Raw genomic sequence first — 14,170 nt, 5'->3', positions numbered from 1 at the left:
TTGAAGAATTGGTTTTCTCACTCCACTCAAAAAAGTTCACCCCTTGTATTTAGAAATTTTAGATGAATTTATTTTTGAACTAACTTTCATTGATAATTTGAAATAAATTCAAAATTATTGTGATGGTAAGAGTTATGAATCTTCAATTTTTTGGGATCAACGTATATAGGAAAGATAATTTGATAAAATATAGTGCGATCAAATAAGACGTAACTTTAAAATTTTTTAAACTTCGTAAACCTAAGAACTAATTTTTCAAATTGTATGCGGCTCCGCTACTGTCTTTTGTTGCTCCTAAATAATTCCAAAACTTATATTTTTGGAATGACAAATATTTGTAGGTGCCCCAGAAGTGTTCATCTGTATGTAAAAACTTAGAGGCAATGACCAAAATAGTCATTAAATTATTTAAAATGGCATGATTTGATCACCCAATATTTTTTATGGCAAAAAAAGTCACTCAACTAAAAAAAAAAAACCGCTATTCAGATCATTTTGTCAATTTGTATAGGTAAACCATCCGGTTTCTCCCTCTCTTTATCCTTGTATCCAGAAAGACTACCAACACACACTGAAACTTCTCGTCCCACATCACCAAAACGCCACCGTTTTCACCATCTTCCTGGATTTTGACACCCTCCTGTCTAGTGTAGTTCTTTTTAACAGTGCTCCTTGTGAAAGTGCTAAGGGCGGTCTTAACAGCTGCTTCTCATGAAAGAATCCATAAAGCATTTTAAGTGAATGAAACAAAAGTGCAGAAAGCAGAATTGGAAAGGAATAAAAAAGAATAACTGCAAAGAAAAAGAAATCTTTTTTTGGATTCATTTTTCCTCTATTTTCTTTAGGTAGAAAGATAGAACTCTTTTCATGATTCATTGGCCATGGTCGCCACCTTAGCATCTTGACCAGCATTCTCAAATTGTTTCCTTATATAAAAGATAAGACCCAAAGCAAATGTCGACTTTTTTTTTTTTTGTTTTAAGAAATTTGCCTAAAGGGTAATGAGATCTGAGGAGATTACATAGGGAAATGAAAATGGAAGCCATCCAAGAAAAATATCTTTACCGTGTGTTTGTCTGTCTATGTTAATACGGAGAGAGAGAGAGAGAAGAATATGCCAATAGTACTAGTGTTTGTTTGCTGATAAACACAGAAAAGATAAGATTGGGGGAGTTAATGAAAAAGAGGGAGAGACTAGAGATGAGGCGGCGACAAAATAACCTGACCAAGGACGAGTGAGGACGGAGGAGACATTTTTGCCCATGGGAGAATGTTGGTCCGACACAAGTAACCGTGTGTAACCGGATGGTTTACCGGTAGAAATTGACAAAATTATCTCAATGTCACTTTTTTTTCAGTTGAATGACTTTTTTGGCCATAAAAAATGTTAGATGATCAAATCGTGCCATTTTGAATGACTAGTGACTCAAAAATTTATTAATATTAGTACAGCAAATGGCAAAAAATATCACTAAACTTTTAAGTTTTACGGCTTTTGGTCATTAAACTATTTTTTAGCAGAAAATGTCACTCAACTCTAAAAAGTGCATTTTTTTTTTGTCATTCCATCTAATTTTGGGGTTAAGAAATGGAAAGCCATGCATGTGATGTCCACAAGCGTTTTTGAAGAGTAAAAATGTCTCACAAATATTTGAAGGACAATTTGAGAAAGAAAAAAAATGTTTTGGGAATTAATATAGTTACATCAGATAATTAGGGACTTTAACTAAATTATATACAAGTCCCTAACCTATATTTAGTTTTCAAAACAAGAACAAAGGCACTCGGCCTCTGCTTCGTCCTTACCAGCATCTACTTATCAATAAAGAGATTCAAACCCACTAAAATAGTACTAGTATTTTTTTCTGCCCACAAGAGTCAAATGGAATTGGTATTCAACTCATCTCTCTTACATATTATTCTCGATAAAGAACTCTCATAAAATCATCAATTTCTTTTCTTTAGTCACTCATATTCTAGATGAGAAGAAGAAGTAGAGAAAAGTTAGAGAAAAAAAAGAGGTAGAGACGAAAATAAAAGGTTCACAAGATGTAGCTTAACCACAACAATTTTCAAATTCGACATAGTTTGGGAAATACACATTGACATAAAAAAATCATCTTTAAAAAGCGGACGTGTTTTAAGAAACTGGACTCAAAATCTTGTAACTCTCATGACAAATCATTTTCCAAATCACTCAAGCCGGATTTGAAAGTCACTTGAGTGACCACAAAATTTACAAGAGAGGTAATATATCAAGTCTACTCAAGATTTTTCCATATAGATATGTTCATTAATTTATTAAGTGGCAAAAAATGTGATAATTCTCAAATCTTGCACTATGCTACTTTGAATTAAATTAGCAAACATTAGTCTAATTTACGGTACAATAATTTGTGTGATATGTCCACCATTTTGTTTTCTCTTAAAAAGAATTAATAGTGATTTTTAATTACTAGAACGCATAATCTCTAAACAGGTTATAGATAAAACATCTTATCAATTAAACTGCGTTTCACTATCAATGTAATGTGTTCACTTGAAAACATTAAATTTGTGAACTTTTGCTTTAAAAAATTTTACGGGTACAATAGTTAACGAGCATTGAATTTGTCCATAGCTTTTGGGTGTAACGCAGTTAGAAATGCATTGAAAAATGTACACGTCCAACGGCCACACTTGAATGGAAGGAAAGCCATCGTCCATATGTAATCAAATCCTCGGTCGCTTATGCCAAATAAAAGTCTTCCCATACACATGATATCAGCTTGGTACTACATATCTAAAAACAAACATTTACATGTCCGATTTCTCTGGTTTTTTGGCAAGAGAAATGATAAGATTATTAAAGAAGCCTTTGCCCATGCCGAGAAGCTTTGCTGCATTCTTCGCAAACCTGTGGAATATGTCAGGTATAATAGCTTCTCCAAAATGACTTGCGAGGATGGGTTCGTAAACTGCTCTAATGAATGATGCCACATACGCTGCTCTAACATGTTCATCGCAGTATACTTGGGAATGGGATCGTAACTGGTAATCATCATCAATGGAGAAGCCAGCATCATGACGGAGCTTAAAAGTCTCCAGGTACAAAATTTCAAAAGAACCTTCCTCCTCAACTATGTACCTTATTTCTTCTACTGAAGGTGTATAGTTTGGAAGATTGAGACTATCCATTCTTTCTTCCTCCAGATGTCCCTGCAGATATGCCAATCATCAATTCAATTCAAATTATTTGAAGCGCGAGACTTGGAAATTAGCCAATTTGTTAAAACGTCAGGTCTAGCATAACATGCACAGTTTTTTTCCCTTAATTTCAATATGAATATATTATTACTTGTGTTTTTAGTTCATACTTCATATAGAAAAGTTGCCAAAAAATTAAATAATGAACGATTTCTTCCTTTCCAATACTTTTTTTTTTTTAACCAAAAGGGAAAAAAATACCTGACAAATTAAATCCCACTATATTTCTAACTTTCAACAAATTAATTTGGTGGAGGCTAGACGAAACTCAAGGAAAGAATTATCTTAAATGTATTGAAGTTGTGTGATAACAAGCATCTAGAGATGGCAATGAAAACAGATGTAATAGGGTGGGGAAGTGGCTAATAGGGTGGGGCGAGGTGGAGGACATTTTTCTCCTCCTGCTTTAAATGAGGTAGGGGACGGGAAGGATACCCCCTACCTATCTGCCACCCCATCCCCTACTACTAAAATAAAGTTTAAAAAATAAATATTAGTATATAGTTTCACACGTAAATACATACACACATTATAATTACATATCAATTATTTATATATGTGTGTGCGCGCGCATGCGCATGTGTTTTATAATTTAAGAACAAAAAAATCATAATTTATATGATAAAATAATGATATGGCTATCTTCAATTTACTTAAATTTTTTACATATTGATTTATATGTGTAAATAGTGATTTATAAGGTTCTTATTGATATTATATATGTAGACAAATAATGTCAAAATAAAAAATATAATTAGCCAACTGGGAGGACATCCATGGGGAGGGGATATGGGACCGGGAGAGGATTTGGGGCAGGGACGGTCATCAGTATGACCGTCCCTGCACGGTTCATGGTCCAGATTGGACCATGAAAAAATGTGCGGCTCAGATAACAAGTGGTAACTCGATTTCCGCGCTAAGTGTGGGGCCCACCACTATCTGTTGTGAAAATACAACCTGTGGAAAAAAAGTTACACGGTGAACAAAAGAAGTTACGCGCTGTTAATGAAGAGAAAATTTGTCAGGGACGGTTGCAGGTGCAACCGTCCCTGCCCCGAGTCCACCGGGAGAGGTGGGAGGAGAGAGCCCCCCCCCAACAAAAATTCCACCCCTTAGTGAAGCATCTCATAATCATGAAAGAGATAGAGAGATTAAGACCTCGACGACCAAGTCCATTAATGCCATGTCAAGTAAGTCAAAGATATTCGGGCCGTCGAATTCATCTCCTTCACACATGAAAGAAAGGAGTATTCGGCCATGTGAAACCAACTCTTCCGAATGCATCCTTAGAAATGTGGTAAAATCTTTCATAAATTGATCCAAATATGCTTTTTGGGCGGGCGGACAGCTTGCTTTGGAAGAGTAAATGCTCCCTTTATTCACACTGATCCCCGATTCAGTCACCAAACCACTGGGAACCTGCACGTCTAAAGCTGGTAACTTATATTGTTGGAGCATTTTGTTAGCGTTGCATGTGGGAATATAAATCATGAGCCGCGAATTTTTTTTTTATTTTTTTTATAAAAATGTTGTTGGTTTCTTAAGAAATCTCTTTCTTGGATTCTTGTGGATACCTTGAGATTGAATGAAAATCATGAACGATTTTTGCTACAAGAAAAAGGAAAAGGATAAAAGGGATTAATTCAAAGACCTGAGATAACCAGTGAAGACTGTAAGAAGAGTGTAAAAAATGCATGGACTCCTCGGGGAAGAGTCTGCCGTAGAAAGAGCCAGGCATTGCGGCTATCAGGCACGATCCTATTTTGCGTCCGTTTTCTTTCTCAAGTTTGCTGTAGAAGCTTGGCAGCGACTTGAAAACCGAATTGAAATCATTTTGGAAAAGATCATTCAGAAAAATCTGAATGGTGGGAGGTTCTAATTCATTCTTCTTTTCCTGGCCAACTTTGTCGATACTTCGTATAATGTTCCGAACTGTTAAAAGTGTGTTTGGTCCAGAAGAGCATCCCAAATCCGCAACTTTAATGCACTTGTTGATGTTGGGTAAGTTGGCCGGCAACAATTCTCGCATGCATCATTCAAGGACAGGTTTCGCCTTGGTGAGAACCAAATTCTACATACACCACTCCAAAAAACAAATGTTAAGGAGGAAAAAAAGATATACTGTTTTAGAGATTAACGTGTCATAGCATGAGTTAGTATTACTCTGTGTGTGTGTGTGTGTTTGTATGTGTTAAGAGAGAGATAGAGAGACAGACTGACTTGGTAGGATGAATTCTTTGCGTAGCTTGTGTCGCCTTCGCCCCCATTCGTATGCAGTATTTGCGGGAGTTCCATTTCTGATCTCTAGTACTTAATCGAATCGAGACTGCTGAAGAAATTCTCGGCAAATGATTGATAATAGAACGAAGTTTCGGACTTAAATAGCAGAATTTTCTTAAATCCGTGTACTAACTGGCTACATACGTGTGTGAAGTGCATTTTTTTTTTTTTTTTTTGTAAAAAATGTGTGAAGTGCATTTGAATTGACAGAAAATCTGTCAACTGGTCAAAGAGAAAGCCACTTCACGCACATACGTAGCCAGTTAGTACACGGATTAATGAAAGAGAAAGGCACAGCCAATGAAAACGAGACACGAAGTAAATGGTATGCATAACACAGAAAAGTTGTATTACTTCTTCCATCCCATTAACAGTGTAATACCTTCTATTTTGAAACATTCCAAGATGTTTGTCAAATTAAAGTCACTTTTGATTTTTTTTTCAATGTTGTTCTCATCTTTATCAATATTTTATACTAAATTCAAATTTAAAATTTGAATTTTTAAAGGTAATTTTGGAAACGAATCCTCTAACAATACTATCAATCCACTATTATTAAAAAGTTGAAATCCTAAAATGCAACAAATATTTCGGAGAGAGCATAATTCAAAGAATTATATGTCAAACGTAGGCACAACATGTTTTGTCCATGTGAAACATGACTCATAACGTCTAAGCTGAAATGAAAACGTGTTAGTAGCGTAGAGCAATGTTTGTAAACCCAGACCGGAGAGTGAATCGGAGAACCTTCTGATTCACGGTTCGACCAGTTCGACTCCGGTTTAAAGGTTTAATAATTTTTTATTCATTTTAGTATTAAAAATTTTGAATAAAACAAAAATATTTATTTTAAAAAATAAATACTTAATAAAAACCGGTTGAATTTCTCACTTTTTACCGGTTGTCACCGGTTCAACCCGGTCTTGACCAGTTTTGACCGATTCAATTGATTCTTTTGATTTTTAATTGAACCGGACCAGAGGCATGGCTGGTTCGCGATTTAACCGGCCGGTCAGGTCCGATTTTCGAAACATTGGCGTAGAGCACTAATAGGCAGTGTTTTGAAACCTGAATTGAACCGGCCGGTTCAACCGGTTAGATTGCGAACCAATCACGGCTCCGGTCCTAGCACCTTCCACTTACATCATTTTCACACTTTTTAGGGACATTTGAGGGGATGTTGCAGCAGCATTTTCGGAGCTCAAAGACCACTTTTTCTTGATTCTCTGGTAACAAGAAACAACTAGAAATATAGGAGTAAATATTAGTTTTCTTGAACATATTTCTCTAGTTTTTTTAGTAAGCTTAGTCTTTCATTTTTCTTGGAGAATTCTTGGAGAACTCTTGATGTGCTCAATATTTTGAAGACAATGAAGATAATGGAAATTGAAAACTCTTGTTTTTTCAATTGAATGAGTAGCTTTTTCGCTCCTTCTTTCTTTATTGTTGGATTTATGTTTGGTTGCTGATAGGTTACATTTTTGTTATTAAATTTGTGATTATTTCCCCCTTGATTTTAGCCAAATATTGTATTAATGAATAAATTCTACTCATATTTGGTAATTTGTGCTAATTGTAGGAATATGACGAGAAAAGGAGTAAAAAGTGGTTTAATGAAAATTTTTAGCCAGTTCTTTGTGGGCCCGTTCAAATCCTACTGTCTAGTTTCGGAGGCTCGAGATTTTACTACGCGTGGTAGTATCCCAATTCGAATCGAAGTTCTTAGAAGCATGTTTCCTTATTTGAGATAATTGGTTTTTATTTTTGTATTAAGAAACAAATAGGTTATCTTTTGTCAATTTAGGGAATCCGCTTTTCTTTGGAGAAAATGAGGAAGTGTTAGTAGTTTAGGAATGTCAATTTAGGGAATCCGCTTTTCTTTGGAGAAAATTAGCAAGTGTTAGTAGTTTAGGAAAGTAAGAGACGTGAGAACAAGGAAGTCTTCTTGTTTGTGTTGGCTATAAAAAGTCGTTGTTTTTAGCGAAAGGGGTGATTAGTCTCGGCACCAAGGAAGAACGAAGAGTTTTTTCTCTTCGTCTTTTCTTTTCTTTTTTTTTTGTGCCTTCAAGGAAGAACGAAGAGTTTTTTCTCTTCGTCTTTTCTTTTCTTTTCTTTTGTGCTTTCTGTTGCCGAATCTCAGGCAACTTTCGTCAATTTGACGAAAATTACCTGAGTTATTTTCAATGGAAAGCAACTAATCCCTTTTTCTAGTCAAGAGTCAATTTGAAGATACGGTTTCAAATATTTATGAGATTGAAATATTTTTATTTATTTCTTTTATTCATTAGTATTCATACGTCTTCTGTTTCAACTTCTTATGATTATTTTGTTATTTGAATGCCAAAGGCCCGATATTTGAATTAATCTAATAATCTACTGCCATATTAATCAATTAAATTTGTAATTATTTGATTGATTTATACTAGTGGTGACTAGCGTAATTGGTCCCATATTAGGAAAACGTATAATCTAACTTCAATGTACCTTCATAGCATGTTTGTTAGTTAGGATTTGATTTTTCTAATTTTTAATACGATTGGGGAATTAAATCTTATGGTCATATCTAGAGTTGTTTCTTAGTTAGGAAAATAGTTAATGGTCATACCTTGACTATCGATAAACTAAGGAAAAGTTGGCTATCAGAACTTGTAGATGGTTATAACCAATCTATTAATGAGTGATTAAATTATCCTTGCATCAATAATCAGTTGTGTGAATCGTATCTGAAAAGTTATACCTTTGATTAGAATCATATTTATTGTTGATTTAATTCTTATTTATTTCTTTAATTGTTTCTTTAATTGGTTAGTGAGTTATTTCTAAATTGTCTAAAAATTCCCCTAACTTTAGGCTCTAAAAAAAGACAAATTTTTTTCCAATCCCTGTGAATTCGATCCTACTCACCGCTATATACAAAAATTTGTATTTTATTTGAATAGGTATTTATTATTACACAGGCTCGACACCTCTCAGTTTCATTAAAGCCTTAAGCTTTTCTATTTTATCTACTATGTCTAGCTAAGCTAAATATTATTATTCGGATTAATCTTTCCTATACTGACAGTATATACACTATTAACATTTGATGAATGATAATTATGCAAAATTTGAATTTGAAATTCAATTTTTGCACACATATCATGAATTAAACAATGATAGTATATACACTGTCAGTATATTTAAGATATACTCTTATTGTTTTAGCGTAGATGAATCTATTTGTACTTTGATTATGGATTAATTGTGGTTACCAATTGCTATATCTTGTATTTTTAGTTCACTTACTTTGTATATGAACATTTGTGAATGCTTAATCATAATTTATAATTCATGTTAGTTATTATTAATATATGTGATTAGTTAACAATGATGGAAATAGAATAAGCAAAACCTAAAGAACACGAAAGTAATGATACACTTGGGTGGATTTTTTTTCACATTCCGTCATCTTAATGAAACCTCCACCTATGATTTCACCATTAAAATTAGGGGTGTGCAAAATAAAAAAATTTCAATTTATCGATCGAATTCGAATTGAATTCGGAATTTTCGAAATCGGTAAATCGGAAATAGCAATTGAATTCGGGTTTTCCTAATTCATATATTTCGAATTCACAATTCGAAATCAAAAATCGAATACCGATTTCGATTTCAAATTCGTTTTTAATATATATATATTTTTATATATGTAATATGAAAATTATATTTTATAATATTATATAAATTTTATATTATCTATTAAATTTTATATTATATAATAATATATAAAATTTCTCGAATTCGATGAAATCGGAATTTACCAAATTCCGAATTGAATTCGGAATTGGTGAATTCGAAATCGAATTCGGTCGGATTCTCTGATGCCCAAATTTCAAAAAAATCCAAATTCAAAGTTCCGAATTACCGATTTCGAATTCGATGCATACCCCTAATTAAAATAGGGAAACTCTAGTGTTGGCAATAATCAGTTCATCAGCAAAAGCGAGTCTTGATTACTTGAGGAAAATATATCTTTGGCAAGACAAGAGTAGTTAGTGATAATTAACGACTTCATCGATAGTTTGATACATTTAGTGGATTCCACACCCTAGAATGCTTGTGTTTAGTTGAGATGCTCCAATTTCACTACTTTCAAGTGCATTGTTATAGCAATGTTATTGCTTTACTTTTGTTAAAAATTCTTGATAGTCTAAATAATAGAGGGAATTTTAGGCCTTAGTAGTTGGTTAGTGTTTCCCGTGGGATTTAACACCTCGCATGCTACAAAAGTGAATTTTATATTGCAGCAAATGAGATGGTTATAACTTTTGAGTGCAGGTTTGAACCTCATTATAAATAAATTATATGATCCATATTTATTTTCACCCTAAAAAAGTAGGATCTAATTCAAACTATATTCATTTTTCTCAAAAAAAAAAAAAGGAATCGAACCCAATCCATATTCATTTTTATCACTAAAAAGTGGGATCTAATCTTTTTGTACATTAAAAAAATGACTATATGTTGATCACGTGGTGATTTCATCATGAAAGTGGTCAAAAACTTAGATTGGGATTAAATTTTGTTAAGGTAAATTTGTAATGGACGTAAAGTGAACATTTTAAAAATGAATGACAAAAAATTTATTTGGCGAAATGTGAAAGACATTTTGAACGATTTTTCCATACTTTTAATACCATATCTTTAGGTCAATATAATCATCTTATTTTAAAAATATACTAACTATGTCTCCTAGGCTCTTAGTCCCCCTTCTCAATTGATCAACAATGTAAATGATAACCTTCTATTTTTCACCTTCCTTGAGAAATTTGAACAGAAGAAAAATGATACTATTTTTTATTGTATTTATGAAATTTTATATCAGTCGAAAATAACAAAAAAATAAAAAAAAAGTAGTGAAAAAGTGAGGATAAAGCCCATTACAGCTATAAAACAATAAAGAAAAAAGGAAGACGTATTAAGTTTCTGGATATTTACTTATTTTCTGACATTTAATTTTACTTTGCATATCTTCATTTTTCCCTCGTGCTTTGATCCAGTTCAAACTTCTTGCAAATATGCTCTGAACCGGCCAAGAAAATGAGTACCAAAGCCATGTGAAATCGACCTTAAATGCATCGAACACTTCCATGTTCAATCACGAAAAAATTCAGGGCCTTAAAAACTGTCCAAAAACTATGCACCACAAGCCATTGCATTCACACAAACACAGAGAAAGCAGAAGACGCTTTAGCTTCTAAACTTGCACAAGTATTAAAATCTTGCAATCCCTCTTGCCCTGGCCACTCTAATCCTTCCATTATCCAAAAGGGTCAGCAAATCCATGCCCAAATCACTGTCAATGGACTTAATAGCTTGGGTTTATTGGGAACAAGGGTTTTGGGAATTTACATACTTTGTGGGAAGTTTTTTGATGCCAAGAACTTATTTTTTCAGCTTGAGTTGTACTATGCCTCCCCTTGGAATTGGATGATTAGGGGATTTACTTTGGTGGGTTGGTTTGATTTTGCATTAATGTTTTACTATAAGATGTTGGGTTTTGGTACTTGTCCTGATAAGTACACTTTTCCTTATGTAATCAAGGCTTGTTGTGGTTTGCAATCATTGAGATTAGGTAGATTAATACATGGGTCGATTAGAGATTTGGGTTTTGAGTTGGATGTGTTTGTGGGTAGTGCTTTGATTAAATTGTATGCGGAGAATGGTTGTATAGATGAAGCGCGACGTCTGTTTGATAAAATGCCTGAAAAGGATAGTGTTTTGTGGAATGTAATGCTTAATGCTTATGCGCAAGACAGGAACTTGGTGGATGATGTGATTGGGTTGTATAGAGAAATGAGGATGACTGAAACTAAGCCTAATTCAATTAGTTATGCTTGTATTCTTTCAGTTTGTGGTTCGGAACAGATGGTTTATTTTGGTGCTCAAGTGCATGGTAATGTTGTCAGATGTGGGTTGGAGATGGAATCTTCGGTTGCTAACACTTTGATTGCTATGTATGCAAAATGCCAATGCTTGTCTGATGCGCGAAAGTTATTTGATTTGATAACGCAGGCTGATTTTGTAACTTGGAATGCAATGATTGGGGGCTACGTCCAAAGTGGGCATATGCCTGAAGCTTTAGATTTGTTTTGCCAAATGTTATCTGTGGGTGCTAGACCAGACTCAACCACATTTACAAGTATACTTTCATTGTTTTCTGACTTTCAGTCCCTGAATCAAGCCAAGGAAATTCATGGTTACATATTAAGAAACAATGTCAATATGGATGTGTTCTTGAAGAATGCACTTATTGATATTTACTTTAAGTGCAGGGCTGTGAAGATGGCATCTAAAATCTTCAACTCTTGCCCTGCTGTAGATATCGTCATTTGCACTGCTATGATTTCGGGGTTTGTGCTCAATGGAATGGATTTTAAAGCCTTGGAAATGGTTAGATGGGTGCTGGATAAGAAAATGAGGCCCAATGCAGTAACTCTAGCAAGTCTCTTACCAGCTTGTGCTGGTTTGGCTGCTCTGAAATTGGGTAGGGAGTTGCATGGTAGTATTCTCAGAAATGGGTTTGAAGACAGGTGTTTTGTAGGAAGTTCAATTTCAGATATGTATGCAAAATGTGGAAGGTTGGACCTAGCACGTCTAGCTTTCTTCAGAATTTCCAAAAAAGACACTGTTTCTTGGAACTCGATGATTACTAGCTGTTGCCAGAATGCAAAGCCAGAGGAAGCAATTGATCTTTTCTATCAGATGTGTTTAGAAGGAGCCAAGCATGACTCTGTTAGCTTATCTGCAGCTCTTTGTGCATGTGCTAACTTACAAGCACTGTGTTATGGCAAAGTAATACATGGATTCATGATTCGAGGAGCATTTAGCTCAGATCTTTTTGCTGAGAGCGCTTTGATAGACATGTATGCTAAATGTGGACACTTGGAATTAGCAAGTACTGTTTTTGACATGATGGAGTGCAAGAATGAAGTTTCTTGGAATAGCATAATTGCTGCTTATGGGAACCATGGACACCTTGAGGATGCTTTGGCTTTACTGAATGAAATGAGGGAGGATGGATTCCAGCCTGACCATGTCACTTTCCTCGCCATAATATCTGCTTGTAGCCATACTGGCCAAGTTGAGGAGGGCAAGCAACTTTTTGAATTCATGACCCAAGAATTGGGAATTACAGCTCGAATGGAACACTATGCATGCTTAATAGATTTGTTTGGCCGAGCAGGTCGCCTTGAAGAAGCACATCAAGTGGTTAGGACCATGCCATTTACTGCAGATGCGGGCATTTGGGGCACGCTACTCGGAGCCTGCCGTATCCATGGCAACGTTGAACTAGCTGAGTTGGCTTCAAATCATCTTTTTGACTTGGACCCGCAAAATTCTGGATACTATATGCTCCTATCACATGTGCATGCTGACACTGGAAAGTGGGAAGGTGTTAACAAAGTAAGAAATATGATGAAGGAAAGAGGAGTGCAGAAAGTTCCTGGTTACAGCTGGCTTGAGGTGAATCAGAGCGTCCATATGTTTGTTGCTGCAGACACAGATCATCCTCAGTCATCTGAGATCTATCTGCTATTGAGACATCTTCTTCGGGAGCTGCACAAAGAGGGATATGTTCCTCAGTATTACCATCCAATGCACCGTAGCAAATTCACAAACTCATGCCACTCATCACCTACAAAAGCTGTTCAATTTTGATCAAGGTGCTCTGTCAATTAAGAGTAGATATGATTCTCTTGCACCTTGTAAGTATAGGCATTACATACTTTTCTTCTTTTCTGGATCGTTCATACTTCAGCCTTTGAGGGATGGAATGGAGTACCCTGACATGGTTCTGAATTTCAATTGAAACAAAATGACAAATGTATACCAATGACACTTCTGCATTAATGCAGCTCTGTAATAAATGTTTATAGTTAGGTTGTCAAGCAATAATGAGTCATACTGCTGTTCTTAATAATAGTTTGCACACACATTGCAAAATTTACTTGAACTTGTATGTATTTCTCCATTTATAACTAATATGGAGCTACAAAATCTTCAGTTTAACTGGGGTTAGACCTGGAATGATAGACAGAGAAATAAACACTGGCGTAAACTACTCTTGAAGCTTTTAAAGTTTCACTAGATTATATGCTAATCCTTAAACTGCTAGATCCTTTTAGTTTAGCCCTTCTTGTTTAGTTTCATTTTAACGGTTTTGTTTTAGGACGAGGCATTACTACTTACACACTCAGAATTTTTTGTGCAGTCTTTTGATGTTAGTAACGAGTTTAAATTATGCCCTTTTTATGCTATTGTTAGTATTGTTTCACCCCTTTTGGAGATGTGAATTGAGATCAATTTGAAAATAAGGACTTTATCATTTGAGGGCTTGAATGAAATCTGGTGAGACTCTGAAACATTAGCAATCTGGTTCACCAAGTAAAAATGCTACATTTGGCCCTATCTCTTGCAAACACTGTAAAAACACTTGTGGTATGATGCAGAATTGTATGCTGATAATTAGTGAAATCATTGTATCTAATATCCTTTTCCACATGGAATCCTGCACATAAAAACAAATACCTTTGGATCTTACTTGTTTAGAGGAATTTTTGGAAAATGAAACTGCAGATGGTCCAGAATTAATGACCAGCTA

General features: G+C 34.8%; 1 protein-coding gene and 1 pseudogene across 1 annotated transcript; one reads left to right on the top strand and one right to left on the bottom strand.

Annotated features, from left to right (window-relative positions):
* Window positions 1-2,768: 2,768 nt before the first annotated feature.
* On the bottom strand, window positions 2,769-5,581 carry LOC113710493 (probable caffeine synthase MTL2; annotated as a pseudogene).
* Window positions 5,582-10,503: 4,922 nt separating this feature from the next.
* LOC113709551 (pentatricopeptide repeat-containing protein At4g21300-like) lies at window positions 10,504-13,578 on the top strand. Its single transcript, XM_027232338.2, has one exon. It carries the CDS (start codon window positions 10,639-10,641, stop codon window positions 13,225-13,227), a length of 2,589 nt encoding a protein of 862 aa, XP_027088139.1. The 5' UTR covers window positions 10,504-10,638; the 3' UTR covers window positions 13,228-13,578.
* Window positions 13,579-14,170: the final 592 nt, after the last annotated feature.

Source organism: Coffea arabica, chromosome 9e (genome assembly GCF_036785885.1).
Source record: "Coffea arabica cultivar ET-39 chromosome 9e, Coffea Arabica ET-39 HiFi, whole genome shotgun sequence".
Lineage (NCBI taxonomy): Eukaryota > Viridiplantae > Streptophyta > Magnoliopsida > Gentianales > Rubiaceae > Coffea > Coffea arabica.
Note: the sequence above shows the minus strand (reverse complement) of the source record. Positions and strands in the feature narration are given on the sequence as shown.

Coding starts and splice junctions, on each gene's coding strand:
- LOC113709551 (XM_027232338.2), top strand. CDS start 10,639: ATGCATCGAACACTTCCATGTTCAATCACGAAAAAATTCAGGGCCTTA.